This window comes from Manis pentadactyla, chromosome X (genome assembly GCF_030020395.1).
Source record: "Manis pentadactyla isolate mManPen7 chromosome X, mManPen7.hap1, whole genome shotgun sequence".
Lineage (NCBI taxonomy): Eukaryota > Metazoa > Chordata > Mammalia > Pholidota > Manidae > Manis > Manis pentadactyla.
The window spans coordinates 128,651,414-128,674,606 of NC_080038.1; the positions used below are offsets into that span (position 1 = coordinate 128,651,414).

At 43.6% G+C, this 23,193-nt stretch overlaps 1 protein-coding gene across 1 annotated transcript in view; it reads right to left on the minus strand.

Moving 5' to 3' along the window:
- The window catches only part of GPC3 (glypican 3), a 411,502-nt gene that overhangs the window by 95,663 nt on the left and 292,646 nt on the right, over positions 1 to 23,193 (minus strand). The window contains exon 6 of the mRNA XM_036931239.2: positions 306 to 426. Coding sequence (XP_036787134.2) covers positions 306 to 426 — 121 coding nt within the window. The remainder of the gene's footprint in view (positions 1 to 305; positions 427 to 23,193) is intronic.

Sequence of the window (23,193 nt, forward strand, 5' to 3'; positions counted from 1 at the left end):
GTAAAAAGTCTCTGTGAGTGTGCTTTTCCGAACAAATATTATAAAAGACCATGCAAACATGAACACAGCCAGGATAGAGTGCTAAGAAATATTTTTTACTATTTTGCAAACTTTCTCAAATATTACAATATTGTCTTTATAATTTAAAAGTGGGGTGGAAAGCAAGGGTCAGAAGTCCTAGTTAGGAGAGAGAATCTTGGAAGAATGTGAACAATGGCTGCCTCCCCCAAAGCCCAAGACAACAGTGAACGCCATCAGTCCCTCATGTTTTTGCTGTTCCCACTTTTGATGGCTCCACCACCTACCTGGTTAATGTGCTTCAACTTGTCAATAATTTGGCTGACCACTGGCTCAGGTCCCTTCATTTTCAGCTCATGGAGGTTGAACTGATTTTTCATTCCATTCCTTGCTGCCTTTTGGCTGTATCTGGAAAGGGGAAGGTAAAGAAAAGGTTTGTCAAAAGAGAGTCCCCAGCATAGTGAGAGCTGACTATACTGGGCGCCAGCAGCCAGGCTGACCACTGCCTCCCTCCAGCTGTTTAAGCCATGGGATAAAGTAAACCCCTGCAGACAGAGTCTACTTGCAATAGAGAACGTTCATTCAATAGTCAACAAACATTAATTCAACGTTCTTTTTTTCCTAGCTCTTAGGGACACAACAGTGAATAAGACCAAGTCCCTGCCCTCCTGGTGCTCTCAGTCTAGTGGGGAGTCCAGAAGAGTAGGGCCAATGACACCATGGAGTGGTAAGAGCTATGCTAAATGAGATCTGGGTCTTGGCGCGGGAAGCACACGGGGAGGACCTTAACTCTGAGTGTGCCTTCTACTCGCTGGAAGGAGAAAGATTCTTGCAGTTCTTTATTTCTTCCTTCTCCTTTAGTTACTCCTCCCATCATTTCCCACAGGCCTCAGAGCTGTGTTTCTTTTCAGGAAGCTTTCCCAAGCCATTTGCCACATAAATTGGCCCTTACATTATACACTTTTCCTTCCCCCAATTACAATAGGCTAGTCAGGTTAAGGGCAAATTTATATTTCTTTTATTCGTATTTTTAATTACAAAAAATAGTGCTCATTGTAAACAATTCAAACAATACAGAAAGAAACAAAGCATAAAGTAAAGGTTCTCCTGTTATCCTCTCCTCCTAGGAGAGACCTATGGTTAATAGTTTGATAGATAATCTACAGGTTTTCACATGCATATACTAAAACATAAATTTAAACAAAAAAGGAATCATCCTAGTCATACTGATTTGCAACTTTTGATCACTTAATATATATCTAAGACATATTTCCATGTCAGAACATAAATAACTGCCTTGTTCTTCTTCCTTTGTACAGCTAGATCATCATAATTTACTTATCCTTTACTGATTAACCATTGAGTTACTTCTAATATTTTGCTAATATAAACAGTGCCACAAAGAACATCCTTGTATATCGATCTTTGTGCATTTTCAAGAATAGCTATAAAGCTTCATTTCCTAGAATTTAATCAATTTATATTTCTAATCCCAAATTATCACACGCAATGACTAGTTAATAGTACTACTATACTTTGCGCACAGCACTTTACAAAGCAGTTTCGTGTCACTCGGCTTAATGAGCTTCTCAACCACACTGTGAGGTGGATAGAGCGGACCTCGTTATCTTTTTATTGCTGAAAATTTCCCAGCTACAGAAGACATTGATCTGATTCTGTTAGGTGTTTCCTTCCATCATGTGATGCATCTGTCAGTATTAAGGGCATGCTTTGAAAAACATGACTGGTAGCAGAAGAGGTCAGGAAATCCAGTTCTGACTGTCATAATTAAAAATCATTCTCTGAAAAGGCAAATATTTTGTAGGAAAGTGAAGCAAATGCTTGATTGCATTTCTTCTAAAATGGTAGCCTAAAATATTTCACTTAAACTTTAAAAGTTAGTGAATACACAGATCGCTGACCCCCAAATACCAATTGCCTTTGGGGCTGTATTAAAGAAATGTAAAGCCACATTATTGGTATCTCTGGTGGCGGTCAGCTCACTACTAGCCTCCTTTTTTATATTCACATAATGCTGTTTAAATATCATCTCCCTCCTGATGATAGCACCAACTCCACCTTTTCTTTCTTTCCTCCTATTGATGCTTGAAGTAGAGACCCTATCCACAGATAAAGAAGTAGAAGGCTCATTAGAAATCTTCTGAAATGAACTTCAGGAATATGCCCCTAGAGACATTTCCTTAAGACTTGTTCATATTGAATCTCGCTGTCCCCTTTTATGCCTACTCCTACAAAACAAACGTTTTCTGAAGTTTATTAGCCTCACTGGAATAGTGTAAAGACATGTGCCAACTTAGCGATTTTGCTCTATACTCCCTCGGCCACATCATTTATAGGCATTAACTCAAATTAGTCCCAAGGCTGATCATTTGCGGCCGCACTGTTTTATTTTCTGCCATTCAGGAAAGTGCCCCCCTTCATTCTAGTTTTTTGTTTCTTATCTCCAAACCATGGATAAGGAGCAGGACTAAACACTGCTCCCCAATACCAGGGTGACTCAAGTTTTTTAAAAAACGCTTTGGGTTTAAAAGCTTGCCAAACTTTTTGAAAGTCGAAATAGCATCCACTGCTCCGCTGTATCCATGCGCTGTTTAAATTCCCAAAGGACTCTAGTAAATTAAGCATGGTTTCTGGTTACAGAAGTGTTGGGAAGAGCTGGCCTGTGGCTGAGACCTAAAACTTGCCTTTATTTTATTTACACTGCAAAGCTGTAACCCAAAGTACTGATCCAATTGATGCCCATGGATGCTGAAATTTAGTGCCACTGTTTTAAGACTGTGTCCTTCCACTGTACGCCTTTAGTAGTCTCGATACCTCTCTCCCTCACCCATGGTCTTTTTTGTTTCTCACTTGTCTAGCCTTTTCTCCTTAGCCAGATGAAATAAGAATGGAATCTTAAAAGCCATGAGCATTATAATGGAATACTATGCTGACATTAGAAGGACGAAGTAGATCTGTATGTGTGGATATGGAACCAAGTCCAAGATATTTTATAACAGATACAAGTAGTGGTTAAGAATGTAGAGTGTGATTCCAGTGCAGCAAAAATGGGTCTGCATAGGCAATACTCTCATACACTTTATCCATGCTGAAATAGACACAGGAAATGTTTAAGCAATGGTAATAGCTTTACTTGGGGTGAGTAAAGGGAGATGATGGGCAAGTGTCGCTTGTTTCTCTTATGTCCTTCCATCTCTTTTTACATTTATTACTTTTGTAATAGTTTAATGAGTAGAATTTTACATAATATTTAATTTTTTTAAAGTAAAAGAGAAAGCAAGAGGAAAGAAAAATTAAAAGCGGGGCTAACTCATACGCATATTTCTGGGCCTGTGGAAAATGTGTTGGCCATCACTAGTGGCCCGGCCTAAATGTAGTTTCTTATGACAGAATGCATACTTGGGCCAATATACACAAGTCACCCTGGAATTCCCTCACACCTCACATGGGGTAACACCAGGTCACAAACTCTACTTTGTTAGGTTAAACACAGCCTATGTGTTTTCTACTCTTCAGTGAGGTAATTCCAACTTGCCTATTTCATTTCACCAAGACAGTGTATATCAGTGAGGATGTGAATCTGAATGTACATTATAATGAGTACCCTCTCTCGAAATGGAGGCAAAAAAGTCATTCAAGTTCTCGTTCACCTTCCCTGTGGATGCCTAAAGTCTCTTCCTGATGGAAATCGAGGGCCTCCCTGAACCACTTGGATTCATCCCAACTTGCATCCCAATGTCCTCTGCATCCCGATGTGCTATGGGGACTGTCCTGAGTTGCTCGGACTCCTTTTACGTACATTCCTTTGGCCAGCCCCTATAGACTGCAAGGCCCTGGAAGGCAGAGGCTTGATTAGTTCCCTTTTGTATCACACAAAACACTTTGTGCTACTATACTGATAACAAGTGTCAGGACTGAGTACTTCCTCTGGGCCAGGAGCTGCTCCAAGCACTGAGGAAAAAGAAACCATGCATTATCTCACTTAATCCTCCTAACAACCCCATGAGATAGACTCTATTATTATCAACCCTTTTTTGCAGATGAGGACACTGACGCACAGAGAAGTGAAGTCACTTGCCCAAGGTTGTACAGCTAGTCAAGAGCAAAGCTGGAGTTTGAACCTTGTGAGTCCATCTCTAGCTGCCTCTGTTCCTAACCACTGTGATACTATTACTTCCTTACATATAACCCATGCTGACTAAATATTTGGCATTTCCTCACCACACCGCTCCATTGTATGAGACAAATTGCAAGTTACTGTAATAGTCTACCAGGCTCACAATGGCACCCGTGGCAACAGCTTCTACTGATTTAGCAGATGCGTTAGCCTGCCCTTTAAAACTCCCTGGGGAGAGCCCTTTGTATGGAGTTTCTTCTCCTAAACAGAGATCTGACAGTATTGCTATGCAGTGAGATATCTGTGTTTCTGGGAGATAAGGTGTTGGAGCAGAGAAATAAATAATCCACCACCAAGCCACTAGAAAAACACCAAAAGCAATTTGAAATCTCTAAGGACAATAGGAAAATGATACAGGAGAATTCTGCACTTAATGCCCCCCTGCCTTCATTACCTTGGCTGTAGCAATGGGACATATGTGCTGTGCCGCCAGGGAATTTTATGTAGCATGCATGCTCCAAGATGCTAGCCCAGGGGTACTGGGTTATGGTGTCTCCAGAACATTGCATTAATTGATTAATTCAGTCTTTCATTTCTACTCTCTTCCTCTGTGCCACTGGGAGCCATGGTTCATGACAGACTTTGCATGAGGATGACCATTGCAGCCACAATCCTCCTCATCCACAGAGTACCCGCTGTTAGGATGGGGACACTGTTGGCCATGGGGGATTTTCATGATGGGTCACCCACTTAGTAACACTCACCTCTAATTAGATTAATTGTCCACTCTCAGGAAGACCACTTCTTTCCTAAAGCTTTGCCACGGTTCTGGCAGTGAGTACTGGCCAGCAGAGGAGGAGAAATAAGTAGAAATTCCTACCTACCAAATCTAAAGTTTGCTTCACTGAACCTACTATGTAATGTTAGAAGTGCCCCCTTTAAGCATTGCATGCCATGTCTTCTCCTTCCCCCAGCCTGTTCGGTATCTGCTTAGCACAAAATGACCGCCATAATACCAAGAAAACCTTATTTGTGAAGTGAAAAGGGGGACATGCTTCTGTTCAGGCAGATTGGTCAGGGATCGGGGAGGAGAAGGAGGGGGGAAACCTGTGCAAAAGCCATAAAGAGAAAAGGAACCTAATTAAAACAGGACATCTGGGCATGCTTGTCTTGGGACAGTTGAAGCAAAGCGAGCACTTGTAGAAGAGGAATAGAATCAAACAAGCGTAAAATGGGCGATCTTTTCTTTCCATCTCTGTGCTGGCAGTGGCAGGAAATCAACAAATTCAAATGTTGAATATTTGAAATGCAAGCACCCTTAACTCTAGTCCATTCATTGTGTAGATTAAGAAGCTGAAATCCAGACAGGGCCTTTTCTAACAGCCCAAGCTGTTAGCACCACAACTCCTACCTTTTGGAGAAATTCCTTTCTTTAATTAAAAGGATCCTTAAATGCACATTGCTGATTTTTGACCAATGCCAGTACTGATTTAGGACAGAGAAGCTGCTGTCCTAAAAAAAGAAAATTCACCTTCCTTCTTCCCCTAGGTGTTAGAATGGTGGCACGTGTTTGAGAGCAAGTCGTAGAAGGACTAACTCCACTCACACCCCCCAAATTTTTTATTTCACAAAGTTTAATTTGCTGCCGGGATATAGCTAGCTACAAATAAATTACCGATCTCACATTCTCAGAGCGCCATCTTATGGAAGCATTGCAGTATTGCATGTAGCCCCTAACCCAAACCGAGGGATTTATCAGACTTCTTGGAAGATACTTGGGCCACAATAATAACTGTGGAAAAATGGGATCATTGAAAGAGTGCAAATAGTTTTAAAAACAAACTAGAACACAGGGTGGAAAAACCATCTTATTAAGAGACCTAAGAGAATATTCATTTTTGTATCCAAGATGTAGTCTTAGTTTCTGTAAATTAACAGAAAAATAAAGCAAAGGCGAAAATCACTGAATTTTGTAAGCGTGCTTAATTAAGACAGCTACAATTTGCTTTTTATGCACATATTTAAAACAGATATATCCACCCTACTCCAAGAAATACCTTTCTTCTTAAGTAAAAGCCTTTCAGAAATTACTTACTAATATATTCCAACAGAAAGGAAGCAAAAGCTAGAGAAGAAGCAGGCAAATGTAAAGCCATTTAGCTCTCCTTTAAGTGGACATTAGCTATATACATGAATAACTGTGTGAGAATCTGTTTTTAGCCTAGTTTCAAACCTCACTGTGAGGAGGGACTAAAAGATTGGTCTTGGAATATAATCAAAAAGTCATTTAAACCTGGAGAAGTGAAGAATATTTTCCAGATGGTGAGGGAAGCGTGAGAAGTTGAAAATCCCCCGTTCCTAGGGAGAGGATTCTGTGGCTGTGGGGAGCACCCCCTAGGAGAAGGGAAGGGAGAGCGAAAATGCCTGAGACGGAATCACCTGAATGCTCGTCCACAAAAGCAAACTGCAGAGGAGCGGTGAGGTAAGAGAGGGAAGGTGAATAAGGAAGCCAACGTGATCCTTGTGAAAACCTCAGGATGGGCAGAGCCCAATGTGTGGGAACGTGGTGAGAACTGCCTTCTGGGCTTTGAGCCCCACCCATAGGCTGGCAAGGCTTCTCTGAGGGGTGTCCTTGAGGAGAACGTATCAGTGAGGAGAGGGCTCTGACCCAGCTTAACCCTTACAAAAACAGAAAAAAATAGGCAATTCGGAAGCTCGATTCCTGGGGGCACGGATGGAACAGAGTACAGTGGGTGATGGAGATTCTTCGATTACCCCAAACTCATTTACCAAGTCCTTCTGGCCCAGAGAACTAGTCCTGCAAAACCAGACATTTTCTTGTCCCACTGGAGTTAAACCAAAAGGAAATGATCTTTACCTATTTTTAGGTTAGTTTTTTTCGAGTTAGATTTTAACCCACAGAATTGTCAGAGTTGGAAAGGACCCTTGAATTCACTCAGTTCAATGCCCTCCTCATACAGATGGGCAAACTGGAGCCCAGAGAAACCACGCAGTAGCCATTCACTGCTGGTGCTACGTGAGTGGAGTTGTAACTCCCCCTGAATGGAAGAGCCAAGAAAAGGGGTCAGAGAGCAGGTCACATACCTCAACAACACAGGGGAGTATTGTATGAAGGGAGCTGATGTTCAAAATAATGACCAGTCATTATTTTTCAGAGGTAAAATTCAGTTTGGTGCACATAGTTTACTGAGACAGCAAGTATGCAATACACTTTGGAAAGGCTGCGTCATTTGGTGGAAAGCACTGGCCTTGAAGTCAAGACATAGGTTCAAAAGCTGGTTCCCCCATGGCCTGTGTACTTTTGGACAAGTAGTTAAACCTGCTGGGCTTGAATTTCCTTATCTGTAAAATGGGGACAATGCCACCTGCACTGTTTTGTGGATCCGTTGACATTGTGAATGTTAGTAAACCGAGATAACATAGGCGATGTGCTTAGAACAGTGCCCAGCACATCTATATGAGGGTGTTATCATTATTATGTGAAAGCACTGAACACAGCGCCTGACATGCAGTAGGTGTTCAACAAATGTTACTGGAAAAGGATTTCCCGAGAGGATGGATAAAGCTTGTAACGAGTAGTTAGGGGAGGCTTCAAATGCACTTATTCCCACACTGAGAGGACTTAAGGAACGGAAAAGCCTAGTTGTCTAAGTATGTCCTAGTTAAGCATGAGTTGAAGGTTTATGGGTAGGACTGGTATAGGATTAGGGAAAAGCCGAAAGCACTAGAACTTTCTTTGGTCTAATGACTGAGCAATGACATGTGAGCAGCTAGCGCTGGAGCAGGTAGGCCTGGCTGAAAGGAACTCTTCAGCAGAGATGTCCTCATGAAGCTTCTAGGGGACAGGGCATCTGAGTGGGTACTTAACCAGATAGAACTTCAAATGGTTCAAAATTAGTTTTAGTCTGTGAAGAACAAATTATCCAGGGAAGAGAGCCATGTTTCCCAAGTGACTAACTCTGGGTGTCAGAAACCTATGCCACTCTTTCCTCCTCCCACATTTCATATTCCTCCTGTGATAGAAAGTGCTCTGCTCCCACTTTGTATAACTGTCACAAGTAGTGAATTAGATGGCTCTTGAAAACACCCACATGCTTTTTCAAATTTCTCTCTTCAGGAAGCTGTTTTGTTTGTTATGCCCCCCGCCCCAAGGTCCACAGCAAATATCCATTCTTTAATGCAGTGGTCGTCCAAATGAAGAATAGGACCCTCAAAGTCCACTTACAATCCCACTTCACTGACTCAAGACCAGTTTGAGAGAGAGGCAAATGTGAGTTAGGGAAAAGGGTGGCTCGTGGATTTTTTTCTTGCACTGCATTTCAGTATATGTAGCAACAGAAAGAAAGCCTCCTAAATGTTGCTTTACATGGCCTACTGAACCTTATTTAGTGAAATGCCAAAGTTCATGAGCAAAGGGCAGACTGTTTTCATATGAATAGGTACTATTGAAATACTTTAAAAACAAGCTCAACTTCCCTGCTTGGGGGACAGGGTTCTGCTGTCCCCTCTTCTTGCCATGGCTGCAGTCACTTGCAGGCCTCAAGACCTTCCGTGTGCAGGATTAGGCCGACCCATATCCTCAGCCAGCAGCGGCAAAGGCAGGAAGGTGATAGCTTAGCTGACTGGCCTGTCTGACCCCAGGCTCTGGAATTAGGCTTGCTCCTTGAAAGCCAGTATTACATGTTTCCAGAGTAAACCCCAGGTGTTCAGGCCTGACTTTCTCTCGCCAGCTATATCTGCCAGCTGTGTGACCTGAGACCTGTCCTAGCTTCTTTGCTTGTATTCATCCTTGGGCCTGTCCTCTGTTGCACCCTGTGCCTGGCATAGAGTGGCGGTCAAGAAATGTCTATTGGACTAAATTGAGATGAAAGGCCTCACCCGAAGCTGAGCTTGTAAGATGGAGACTCGAACCCACTCTGCCCATCTCTTTTCAGACTATCCCCCTGGGGCCTTCCCCGCACATCTGCAGCCACTGACTGAGGATCTTCTTACACTGGACTTTTGCCTGGGCCCTGCCAGGAAAACATGCCATTGGGTCCCACCCACTAGATGGCACCACTTTGGAAACCAGTGCCTACCTAGAGAATGGTGGAGTTCCTTCCTCGTGCACCAGGGCATATCATTATTCAAGTGGTGGGTCACTTCCCACTTGGGCCAGGCATACAGGCAAGTTCCCACAGCCCTTGTGCCACTCCTTCCAGCCTCTGTCCACTCCCTGGGCTCCTGCGCTGAGCCCAGCCTAGATACACACCTGTTAGCAATATCAATTTACATCACAAACACTTTTCCAATAGTGTAAATGTCAGCCCACTTCTGAATCTGAATTAAAGAGATTTTACTGTTGTGAAAACAAATCTTCTGATATACCTGATATATTTACTAAGGTCAAGGCAATAACTTCGAGAGGGTTTCAAATCTGACGGTGAAGTTTCTATGTTCTCAGTGCTTTGGGTCAGAGAAAGGATTTGCTGTCTTCCATCAGTAACAGAATGCAAATGCTTTCTATTCACCTTCCCTATTAAGCATCTACATAGACCTGTGCTCAGCCGCAGGACCCTGGTAGTCGGAGGTCCTCAATTTTCCAGTGTTCTGGCCCACTGTCTCCAGTTTGGATTTCATGGACCAGATCCTGGTTTTGGCTTTGGCAAATTTGGTCCTCAGAAAGTGAAATCCTCAGCTAGTGACTGTGTTGGATTTCCCTGCAAACGTGTGATTAAAAGTGTGCCGCTCGACTACTTTGTGACCCATCCACGGACATCCCCTGCCATCATGACGCCTGGAGCACTGGCATAGCGTGTGGTTGTGACTGATGGGAGGGAGAAGGAACTAGCAAGAAGAAGGTGAGTCAGTGTCAGACTTGTGTGCAGAAAGCAGAACGATGCCTCCTGCTGTTGTCTTCTCTTAAAATCCTTTTCAGAGCCCCGGGATGCAGGCTACAGACAGAGCCCTGAGGTAGCAGAAGGAAACACCCACAGCAAGTTGGCCTGGTGAGGTGGTGGCAAGGGTGGGCATGGGCAGAGGAGCCAGAACAGAGCCACTGGCACAGGCAAAGAGCCTCCCACCGCTAGTGTCCGACTTTCAGAGTAGCTCTGCCCTGACAGCCCAAGTCGGGCACTGCAGCTCTCCAGCTGCCAGCAATAAAATAGCACTGCAGAACCACAGAGGGAAGGAAAGGTGAACTGAAGTGTAAACCACCCCCACCGCCCCTGCCCCTGTCGCTGCAGGTGCCCTGGGCTCCTTGACGCTCTGCACCTGCTCTCCTGCCAGAACAAGTGGCCCATTGTGTGAGGCTGCAGGCGTGGAGGTGCTAAGCAAACAAGAAGTGACTTTCTTGATCGTAAAGTAGATGGGATTCCAGGAAAACTTCACTAAGCCAAATAAAAATGATTGTAAAGCACTTGGTAAAATATAAACTGCTACATAAATACTTAATAAAAGCTCACAGCAATGCACACAAGGACAACTAGGTCAAAAATTACCCCAGCTCTCTAGCCCAGAGGGTCTCACAGTGAAATTGTCTCCTCGCTCTGGTTTTCTCAGCCGGCCGCTTTGTATTCCTCTGCTCTTACCTGCCCTTCAGCCCTTGGCACTTCAGTAGATGTGTCTCTCCCCTCACTGATAGAGCTCTGTGGTTAGAGGGCTTCTCATTTTCATTCTGGGTGGTTGTGTCAAATATTATTTGGAGCAACAGGCACTGAATTCCATTTCTTTTGCTCAGAAGCCCCATTGGGGTTACGTGGTGCTATGGGGGAGACATTTTCTTTAGATTTAATTATGTGCATTACCCCCAAACTCTCCAGTATCAGAAACTGACAAGAGCTCTGACAACATCTCAGACAGCCAACCGACCTGCTCCTCGGGAACCCCAGATACCTGGAGGTATCAAATGTATCGCTCACTGCTGTCCTAATGAGAATGATTATACCCTGGGGCTCCTTTTGAATCACTGTCACGTAGGCCTGTTTGGAAAGCCATCAGGGAAAGAACTGGAAACTTCAAGTCTTCAAGACAGTTTCAAGGCATTCTTACTCCTCTGACTCCCTCCCTTCTCAAATGGCCCTGGCACAGGATCTCAGAGCCCGTTAGAGCTGGAAAGAGCTTTAGAGGTCATTTGTTCAACTTCTTCATTTTATCAATAAAAGGCTGAAGGGCAGTGACTTGTTCAAGGTCACACAACCAGTTCAGGGTAGAACTAGGACCCAGGCTGGACTCCCAGACTAGGGCTAAAGGGGTCTCATCTTGCAAGGGCTCCAAGGCTCCATACGCATACACAGGCAATGGCTTTATTATAGGATCCATGTGTGCAGGGGAGACTGGATGGCAGACTAGCCTTGGAGGCAGGTGAAGGTCATCAGCTCTTTCTCGCCAGGGAGGCCACCCTACAGCCTTGAGAGGATCTGAGAGCTGAGAAGGCTGGTGAGAGAGGCAGGAAAGATACTGTCACTCCCACAGGCCTGGACAGGGACAAGACCAAGGAAAGGACAGGCTTTAGCGGCCCAGGCCAGAAGCTGAACAGAACACCCATTCCAGGACTGCTGGACTAGAGAGGAAAGCAAGCTTAGGTCAGGATTTCCATCAAGAACAAGAAGGTAGGACAGCTTTGCTCCTGCGAAGGGGAGAGGCCAGGAATTTGACAGGCGGGGCAGTGTGGTGGGTCAGAGGGCACAGACTGCCTGAGTTTGGGTCCCATCTCCTTTATTAGTGCTGTGGCTTTTGGTGAGTTACCTACCCTCATCAGTGAAAAGGGGGCATGCAAAAACGTCCAGTTCAAAAGACTGTCGTGAAGATGGACTTTGTTAGCACCCACCAAGCACCTAGCCCAGTGCCTGGCATGTGGGCAGCAGCACAGAAACAGCAGCTACTATTCTGAAGTTTCCCTGCACCCCGAGACAGCATTTGGGGGTAGGACAAAGGGGAGAGAGTAGTAACCAAAATGCTTCAGGGAGGACGTGGTAAGCAAAGTCGAAAAGTGAAAGCAGCAGAACAGAATGGCTGAGCTGCAGGCCCCCAGCTCTCCTTCGTCTGCCAACATGAACCCCCACAACTGCTCTTTTCCCCGATATTTGGTAGCTGCTAGAGGGGCAGGGGCCAGCAGGTAACTAAATGTCTCACTTTGCCTGAGCCTCAGGAGTTGCCCAGGACTTGGAACTTTTGGGAAAGCCCCAGGCAAACTGAAGCAAGTTGGTCACTGTAGGAGCCAGTGGCTCTTTGCTGAAAAACCAGAGCACAGAGCACTGCTGCTCGACGCCATTCACTGGGATTTAGAAAAGCTGGGTTATCCAGAACCCATGTAAAAGGATCTTTAATGGGACTTTCTTCATGTCTATGAAGGAAAAAACAAAAAGGTTTCTTAAATGAGTGGGTTCCACCAGGAGAACATTAGCCAATTGGAGGATGATGGTCTTCAGCAGGACATTCACACAGTAACAGCCTCGTTATCTATGCTTCTTATTTGTTTGCTTCGGTTCTTGCAAGCAGGCTTTCTCCAAGTTCTATTCCCAGCACTATTATTACATGTGTTTGAAAGTAATAAACCTGCATTTATTTTAAAATGCTGTGTCACTGAGACTTCTCATTAATTTAAACTGATGCCACCAATCCCTCCAAGTAGTTCCTTATCCAGGGCCAACTGGTTTACTCAGCACCACAGACTGACCTTTTTAAAAATAGAATTGGTGGGGATGGGTGGATTTACTTAAGGAAAAGAATTAAAAACTAGTATTTCTGGAGAGATGCAGAGAGAGAGATATACTCAGGAAGCTGCTAAAGGGTCTGTGTTTGAAAAGAGTGCCCAGTAATGCCATGCTAATTAGCCAACACATAGTTCCACTACTCAGGGTAGAACTGCCCCACATTTTAAAATTATTAAAGTAGAAAATTTTAAAGTAGAAACTACTTTTCTACATTAACACCTGGTAAGTGGAAGGCACTTTATAATTTCCAAAGATATCTCATATGCATTTTCTTATCGGAGGCTCACAACAACCATCTGCGATAAGCTGGGTGCTGGTGGGGGGAAGGCACTAATTTCCTGAAGGAGGAAACAAAACACAGAGCTTAAGCATGCTGCCCAAAGGCACACCATGACAGCATGGGGAAGCTGGTTCTGGGACTCAGGTTTGTTTAGCCACAAGTATGTACTGACTTCAGGAAACATATACGAAGAGTCTATTCTATGTCAGGTACAACTAAGCAATGAAGATGCAGAGATAAGACAGCACACTAGTTGTCTTGAAGGGGCTGGTGGAAGATTAGAGCCAGACATGTGACAGCTCCCAACAGACTGTAACTGGAGGTATGCTAGAGGGGCACCTGGGTACTGACAGGTCCTTCACCCTGACTGGGGCAGGGATGGAGGGACTCTGGCTTCTCGGAAGAGATGCCATTGAGTTAAGGATAAGGAGGGGTATGGCAGCCCACCAGCAACTATTCTGGCCCTTTCTAATATGGTCCTTGTCTTAGACCTCATTACTCGTATTTGGAGATGTGCTCAGCAGCCTGAGTTCTCACATAGCACAAGCTCCCTCATACCCCCAACCCAAAGCTGGTGTCCCTTGACCTCGGGTGAGGACAGCTTCCTCTGGCTCCTGTTGAACACTCACCCCAGCTCTGGCCCAAGGCTGTGCCCAGAAGCAAGAAGGGGGACAAAATGGGCAAACGAGTGGCTCAAAGCAGGCTGGAGTTCATATGGGTAGCTGTGAAGCTCCATCTGACAATGTGAATCACTAAAATATGAGAGGGCGATGAGTAGGAAGCTCCTGTGACCCGGGAGCTACAAATCAAAATCAATTTTCCTTCACGGGGAAATGAAACTTCATTATCAAGGCAACAAACCCATGGATCAAAGACAGACTCACATAAAATAATAAAATTCATTGGCTTGAGAAATTGGGAAATCATGACTGATCTTAATGATCTCTCTGCTTTTCTACAAAGGTTTAACCCAAGGGTGACAGAAAGGCCTTTATCGCATGAGGCAACTAGATTTGACAGACAACTAGACCTATGCATCCTTAGTTCTAATGTCAGTGACTGTGGGGAAGTTGGGGTTCCTATGGCCAGGATCCTCACTGAACTTAAACCACCTGATGATGTAACTGGCCTGTTGCTGGGCTACCGCTTCCACACCTTTAGGCAATAAGCTATTATTGCGCTATATAGAGAGCTCCGCCCAGTGCTCTGGGGGGAGGCAGAGACGCTAGTGCTCGACCTACTGCCAGAGAACAAGCCGGGTAATAAACCCTTTCACCCCAAAGAACGTTTTGCTGTCAATTTTGCTGAATCCATAGCGAACTTGCCCGGGGCTGAAACCCATTGGCAAGATAGTAGTTTAGGAAGATTACTGAGTTAATCCCTATTAAGTCCCAGGAGGAACTGTTTAAATTGTCTTTGCTATAACACCTGATATCAAGGTGGGAAGGCCATATCCTTAGATGCAAATAACTCTTGATTGATCTTCAGGAGACCCAAATGTCCACCATGGGCACCAGCCAGGACCAAGGATGGGGTTTTGTTTATTTGTTTGTAGGGAGGGGAAATAAGATAAAAATGTGAGGGACTGAGTAAAGCTGTCTTCCTGAAGAATTAAGAAATGGGTCATTGAAGGGAACAGAAATCAGGCCTAGCTCCATCTGTCTTCCAATAATGAACTGCCTGGGCCTTTTTCAGGCTGCTTCTTTGAATAACAGCCATAATAGCTACCATTTCTTGAGGGCCTACCATGTTCCAGGCACTATCCTTTGCATTGCACAATCTCCTGGAATGCTCTCAACGGTCTGTTAAGGTAGAAATGATCAACTCCATTGTGCAGATGGGAAACTGGGGGTCAGAGATGGGAAAGGACCTAACATGTACCAGAGCAGAAATCCAAACCCTGGCTTGCTGACCCCAAAATTCTCTGCTGAAACACTACTCTCCTGCTTGTCAATGAATTGCTATGGGATGTTAAAATTTGCCTCTGTGTGCTTTTCATTAACCCCCAATTGTTTGGCTATGTGTCTATCAGTACAGATAAAACAATATTTTTCCCTTGCGCTAAGTATAGGAGGAAAGGGCAAAAAACTGGAGAGCTGAGTTTCTTTCAATGGAGCCCCCAAAAGCTTGTACCCTAGAGGAAGAACTGGGGCCAGTGGCGGTAAAGAAATGGCACCTGCTAGCGATGTCCTGCAGCCTGCAGGGGAACAATCCACCACCACAACAGGCACAACAAAGCAGACAGAGGAGTCCAAGGGCAGGGCCACTGAGAGGCTCCCAAGAAAGAGACTCCCTAACAGATCCTCTGCTTGTCCTCTCAGCTCCAAGTCTCAAGAGTCCATTTTCTTTGACATTCAGCGACCAACTACCAGAAATAACCCTTCTGGCCCAGAGTAACTGGATGAAAATGTTTCGGGTGTGTTACTGTTTGTGGAGGTCAGACGCATTCTGATGAAATGATACTGATATCGCTAAAGAAGGCTGACCATCCGCCTTACCAAGAAAAGGTCAGAAACTTACCCTGCCCATCAGCCTTGTTTCAATCAATTCTCCACCAACCTTACATGCTCTCTGAGCAGTGAACATACAGTAATGGCAGATTTCAAATTTGTAAATATCTACTAGAATGTATACAGTCAAAACTGTGCTGTGTCCATCAGTGATTCTGACATTACTTAAATCATTTCTGGACCTGCTCCCTGAAAACTCCATTTAAAGCCAGTTTGAGTATCACAGGAAATAAACACCATTATTCCATCCTCCCACCTCAAATGGATCTGAAATGGTAAGAACTGGCTTGATCAACCATCCCATTCAACAGTTTGGTTCCAAAAGACTTATAGATCTTTCAAAAAAAAATCCAGTTTGCCTTTATAGGAAGAACAGCCTGCATTTCTTCACCCTTGCTCTGGACATGTCACCAGTCTGCTCAACCACACTATAAAGATGGGCGAACATCAACAAGAAATGTCATTTTTTCAGTGCCTATGTGCCAGAATGCATCATCACAATAACCCTGTAGAATAAGTATCATCCCCATCTTACAAATAAGGTAACAGAATGTGACATTAAATGGCCTGCCCAAAGCACACAGTGTCCCAACCAGGATTAAAATCTCTATCTGTATCATTCTAAAGACTGTACCCTTCCCAATATGCACCAGTCCCCTGACTCATGTTTCTTAACCTCAGGGTCTTCTTACTATAATCCTCAACCTGTATGACCGATGGTCAACTGGCTGAGAACCAACAACTTGCAGACAGCAGGGACTGGCCATATGTCCTCAAGGCTTTTCCCAAAGAAGAATGTTTAGAGGACAGGCAGCATCAGTGAAATCAGCCTATGACCCTACTGAAAAGCACCTGCTTTATAGGAGGCAATGATATTTAAAGAGCAAAGAAGCCCTTGTAGTTAAATTAATAATTTCTTAACAGCACTTATGGTCCTTCACAGACCCATCTGTGGATAAAATGAGAGTTCCTGTGGCCAGGATTCTCACCTGGCCCTGGTTGACTAGCTCACTACACACCTGTGGGCAATACATGGCTGTTGACTCTATATAAAGAGCTCCACCCAGTGCTCTGGACACGACATTATGGCAGGGTTGCAAGGCTGAAGGAGAGCAGAGCAGAGGCTAGAGTGGCGGCAGTGCCGAGGACAGAGGCCCAGAGGATGGCTGTGCAGGACGACTGTGCAGAGAGGCCCAGAGGACAGCTGTGCAGACAGAGGGGCCCAGAGGCAGACACCAGCTTGCTGCATACAGACTCGCTCTGAGTGAATGGGATTTTAGTGACTGACCTGCCACTTGGAAATAAAGTTGGGTATAACCCTTTCACCCCGAGAACGTTTTGCTGTCATTTTTTTTGGTCACACTGAATCCATAGTAAACTTGCCCGAGGCTGAAACCCATTGGCAAGAAACCATCTCCTAAGCCTTTGGCTAAAATAGAAGAGCTCTGATGCACAGAGCAGTGATAGTGAGAGGAGACAGGCTCTACCGGCTGTCAAAATCACACTGCAAAGGATGACATGATATTGTACATAAAAAACCCTAAAGACTCCACTCCAAAACTACCAGAACTAATATTGGAATTCAGCAAAGTTGCAGGATACAAAATTAACACACAGAAATCTGTGGCTTTCCTATACACTAACAATGAACTAATAGTGAAATCAGAAAAACAATTCCATTCACAATAGCATCAAAAAGAATAAAATACCTAGGAATAAACCTAACCAAGGAAGTGAAAGACCTATACCCTGAAAACTACAAGACACTCTTAAGAGAAATTAAAGAGGACACTAACAAATGGAAACTCATCCCATGCTCCTGGCTAGGAAGAATTAATATCGTCAAAATGGCCATCCTGCCAAAGCAATATACAGATTCGATGCAATCCCTAGCAAATCACCAACAGCATTCTTCAACAAACTGGAACAAATAGTTCAAAAATTCATATGGAACCATCAAAGACCCTGAATAGCCAAAGCAATCCTGGGAAGGAAGAATAAAGTGGGGGGGATCTTGCTCCCCAACTTCAAGCTCTACTACAAAGCCACAGTAATCAAGACAATTTGGTACTGGCACAAGAACAGAGCCACAGACCAGTGGAACAAAATAGAGACTCCAAACATTAACCCAAACATATATGGCCAATTAATATATGATAAAGGAGCCATAGACATACAATGGGGAAATGACAGTCTCTTCAACAGATGGTGTTGGCAAAACTGGACAGCTACATGTAAGAGAATGAAACTGGATCACTGTCTAACCCCATACACAAAAGCAAATTCGAAATGGATCAAAGACCTGAATGTAAGTCATGAAACCATAAAACTCTTAGAAAAAAACATAGGCAAAAATCTCATGGACATAAACATGAGTGACTTCTTCATGAACATATCTCCCCGGGCAAGGGAAACAAAAGCAAAACTGAACAAGTGGGACTATATCAAGCTAAAACGCTTCTGTACAGCAAAGGACACCATCAATAGAACAAAAAGGTATCCTACAGTATGGGAGAATATATTCATAAATGACAGATCCGATAAAGGGTTGACATCCAAAATATATAAAGAGCTCACACGCCTCAACAAACAAAAAGCAAATAATCCAATTAAAAAATGGGCAGAGGAGCTGAATAGACAGTTCTCTAAAGAAGAAATTCAGATGGCCAACAGACACATGAAAAGATGCTCCACATCGCTTGTCATCAGAGAAATGCAAATTAAAACCACAATGAGATATCACATCACACCAGTAAGGATCGCCATCATCGAAAAGACAAACAACAACAAATGTTGGCAAGGTTGTGGAGAAAGGGGAACCCTCCTACACTGCTGGTGGGAATGTAAATTAGTTCAACCATTGTGGAAAGCAGTATGGAAGTTCCTCGAAATGCTCAAAATAGAAATACCATTTGACCGAGGAATTCCACTTCCAGGAATTTACCCTAAGAATGCAGCACTCCAGTTTGAAAAAGACAGATGCACCCCTATGTTTATTGCTGCACTATTTACATTAGCCAAGATATGGAAGCAACCTTAATGTCTATCAGTAGATGAATGGATAAAGATGTGGTACATATACACAATGGAATATTACTCAGCCATAAGAAAAAATCAGATCCTACCATTTGCAACAACATGGATGGAGCTAGAGGGTATTATGCTCAGTGAAATAAGCCAGGCGGAGAAAAACAAGTACCAAATGATTTCACTCATATGTGGAGTATAAGAACAAAGGAAAACTGAAGGAACAAAACAGCAGCAGAATCACAGAACCCAAGAATGGACTAACAGTTACCAAAGGGAAAGGGACTGGGGAGGATGAGTGGGAAGGGAGGGATAAGGGCAGGGAAAAAGAAAGGGGGCGTTACGATTAGCATGTATAGTGTGGGGGGGCGCACGGGGAGGGCTGTGCAACACAGAGCAGACAAGTAGTGATTTTACAGCATCTTACTACGCTGATATACAGTGACTGTGAAGGGGTATGTTGGGGGGACTTGGTGAAGGGGGAGCCTAGTAGACATAATGTTCTTCATGTAATTGTAGATTAATCATACCAAAATAAAAATAAAAAATAAAATAAAATAAATTTAAAAAATCACACTGCAAAGAGGAAATTGTGAGGTGCTATTTGCCAGGGGCATGGATCATGGGAATTCCGGGACCGGCCTTGGAGGCTCCCAGATGCTCTCCATATAACGAAATGATCCAGTTGAATGCGAGGGTTGGCATAAGTGCTAACAGGACACAGTCTGATTAAAGTAACCAGCCATCCAAACTTCAACAGGTCATTATAGATATCAACGTTGAGCCATGAAAATGTCTCCTCCTGCTACTTCAGACATGACAGTGGACAAGTCGAGCCCATCATGAACATGGCGCACTATATTAAGCTGTCAGCTAGTGGGATTTTTCCTCACTCAGTTATGAAGGTAGACTACTGTAGGTAACACCATAATCTGAAGGGATAAATGTCACAATATTGCCATAGAGTAGGTCCTGGAAAATAGCTGTCACTAAAGACTACTTTTGAAATAAATCTATGATGAAAAATATGCCAATCTAAGCCCTCAAGGGGATGCTTATGTGGGGTATGCCCCAAACTTATCTGTCTTACTTTACCAGGATTTTAAAAACTCTAGCTGCCACAAATACTTCATGCCATACCAAATTAAGCCCTTTTCTACATAATCCACTTGTCCTTCAAAGCCTTTTCGTGGACAATCTTGACTTACCTAAAGCAAGGTAGACTATATAAGCTGCCATCCCAGCAAGCAGCTGCCATCCCAGCAAGAGTCTTCAGTGCTTCTGTCCTATGGCATCTACTCTGGCTCACACAGCAGTTCCCCAAACCAGAAACAAGAAATTTCATGTTTCTGCTTCCAAACAAACCGAAGGGGAAATGAAACACAAAAATGTCTGAGGTGGATCAAGAACTGTGGAGATAAATAGTGATAAGACAAATACGCTCTTGCTTTACCAGCCCTTCATAAGCAGAGCTTCCTGCAGGATAGGGGCCATGGAAGGACCAGGCCCAAGAAGAAAGAGTTGGGGTGTGGAAGACCATATGTACCTCAGCTTCTGACCCTCAGACCATCACAGCATGGGCTGCTAGAGCCCTGGCTTCAGCATGATTTTAGTCTGGCTTGTGCCTAAACAAATCAAATAATGTCAGGACCTGACTCAACACCATTGAATACGATTTCCATTCTCCATTGTTTACATTTTCTCCTGTGCCCTCTTCCTCTTGGCTCTGTATTTGATCTCATATATTTGCTACCCCACTGGTGCTTTGATTGGCTACCCCGTATTTAAAGTTCTATGTCTACTGCCTTGAGCCCTTTGGAGAAAAGCCACCACAGAAATCTAAAAATCAAAATCCAAACTACAAATAATAAACAACCTTTCTGAGCATGAGAGCTTGGCAGCTATATATAGCAACTGCTGCATATCCCCAACCTGTTCTGCCGTGATTGGAATGAGGTGTTCATCTTTATATGTGTGTCTGAATATGTATACACTCCAGCATATAGGGTTTCTTCTTCACTGACTTCCTTTACCACCAGGCTGAAGATTCTGACCATCTTTCCGTTCTGCTACGTAAATCCATGAAAGACTCATTAGGCTAGAAGTTGATGTATTCCAAACAGTGTTTTTAAAATAACTGCATTATAAAAACAAAATCAACTATGTATTCTCTCTCCCCTTTCCTAGATTATAGGGGGGAAAAGAAGTCAGTTTGTTCATCTCATTTAAAAAATTATTTGGTACATGCTAGGAATTGGGTGTTAAGGTTTCTCTTGTTCACTCCCACTTGCTCATATGTCCCAGTCTATCCCTCCAACCCAGCAGAAATAGAAAAATAGTCTCCTTACCCTACTTTTCTGCCATATCTTGCGACAGGAACAAAACTTGAGACCTAAGAGAATGGCTTCATATACTCCTGCTTCTGTCTTTCCGATTAAGCAGAGAAATCCTGGATAGGCATTATAACATTGGAAGACCTGTCTGATCACTGGCAATAAGGAAGAGTTCCCAGTGAGTGAGTGTGTGTGTATATAATTTCTCAGGTGAAATGGGAGGTAAGATTTCACAGGAGGGAGTGGAGGCACCTTCACTGCAGTTTGCCTCTGAGGCTCTCAGGGGATTTATTCTCTACTCGAGTCTCAGAGTCATCCTGAGAAAACACAAAATGGATACTGACTTGAAATAGACAGAAGTGGCCATGTGGAACTCTCTGCCGGAAGGTAGCAGTATTCTGGAGCTGCATATGTCGGACTTTGATATGCCTCAAAGTCACTAGAGATGTATAAACCCCTATGGGAGGTGCGCTGATTATAGGAGAGGCTAGTTGACTACACACATAGGGCTGGGAAAAAATTCAGGGAAGAATAAGTGCAAAGGGATATAAAGATGAGGCCAGGATAGGAGAGGCTAGCATTTGGGTGGTGGTCTAGGGTGATGTGGATGGGAGGCCTGAAGGCTTGGCTGTCCTGTCCTCAAGATTGAGGGTGAGCCATGCTGAATCAAGAGATGGTGGGAGAAGACTGATAAATCAGTAGTTGTTCAGAGTTCATATAGAAATGGGCAGAAAACTGATGATTGGATGAACAAAATGTGCTGTATCACTACAATGAAATATTATTTGGTCATGAAGGTAATGAAATACTGATACTTCCTGTGACTTGGATGAACCTTAAAAAGATTATGCTCCATGAATGATTCCATTTATATGAAACCCAGAATAGGGAAAATCCATAGAGACCGACAGCAGATTGGTAGTTTGCCAAGGGCTGGTGGAAGGGGTAAACTGCTAGTGGGTACAAGATGTCTTTTTGGAGCCACAAGAATGTCTTGAAACTTGATAAGAGATGGTTACTTTACAACACTGTGATTGTACTAAACACCACTGTACACCTTAAAACGGCTAACTTAACATTATGTGAAATTCACCTCAATAAAACACATGCACGCACACACCCAGGCATATGCATGCTCACTCAGTACAAATGGCCATAGCCGGAAGAATCCTCCCTGGACTGCTGGGAAGGGAGACTGGTTGATTTTTTTCCCTCATTCTTTTCAGTCAGTTGTGAACACCTCAGCAAGCACAGGCACTGGATTATACTTACCACTGCATGCCCCACAGCGCCTAGTTTATAGTAGGTGCTCATCTTTGTTGAATGAACCTGAATTATCAGATGTTCAATGTAAAGACAAAACAGCATTTTTTCTAACTAGGGATGTCTGAACATGTATAGGTTTAAGTAGTTAGTATTTCTCACACTAAAGAAAATTTGATTAAACAAGAAGGGCTTACACAGTATCAAACCATCCAGAAGAATGAAAATTTCAGTCATTTACCCAGATATTCGGCCTAATCGTTCTGAAAGGGTGTATGAGAATGTATTTACTCAACTGTTCACCCTTTGCACAAGTATTTTCCAATCCCAAAGCCCACATTTAGCTGTTGTTAAGCCCAGAGTTAATTTACTTCCATGGGTTCTTTCCTGGTTCTCTTAGTCTCGGAGAGTCTCTACTTGAAATTCTCTGTGGTTCCAGAAAGGCAAAAGATGGAGGATTTTGTGCTTTTGGCAACTGCAGGAAATCTTTGCCTGAAGGGTACACAGTAGCTCACATGAAAGAGAGTACCTCATATGAGCCAAGTTTGCTAATTTGAAGATTTCTTAGCTAAATCCTGGAAGCCCATGTTTATCTCAAGCCAAGACGGAGTGGCGGTGGTAGGGAGGTGGTAAGGACAAATGATAGGCTTACTGGTATTCTCTGAGACTAGATCTGTGGAAACGTTCTCTTCATTCATATTTCAATTGATTGGACTCATAAGAGATAAAGATTGAAAGGACGTGAAATATGACCTCATTTAGAGAGACAATGACTTGTTTAACTCTTCAAAAATTGAGTGATCTGTATGTACATCTACAGTAGGAGGGTATAAACAGCTCTGATAACCCAGCTGACATGGAATATTGATCAACATTTTCTTTAGCGTCAATATTTTCCTTTGAATCAGGT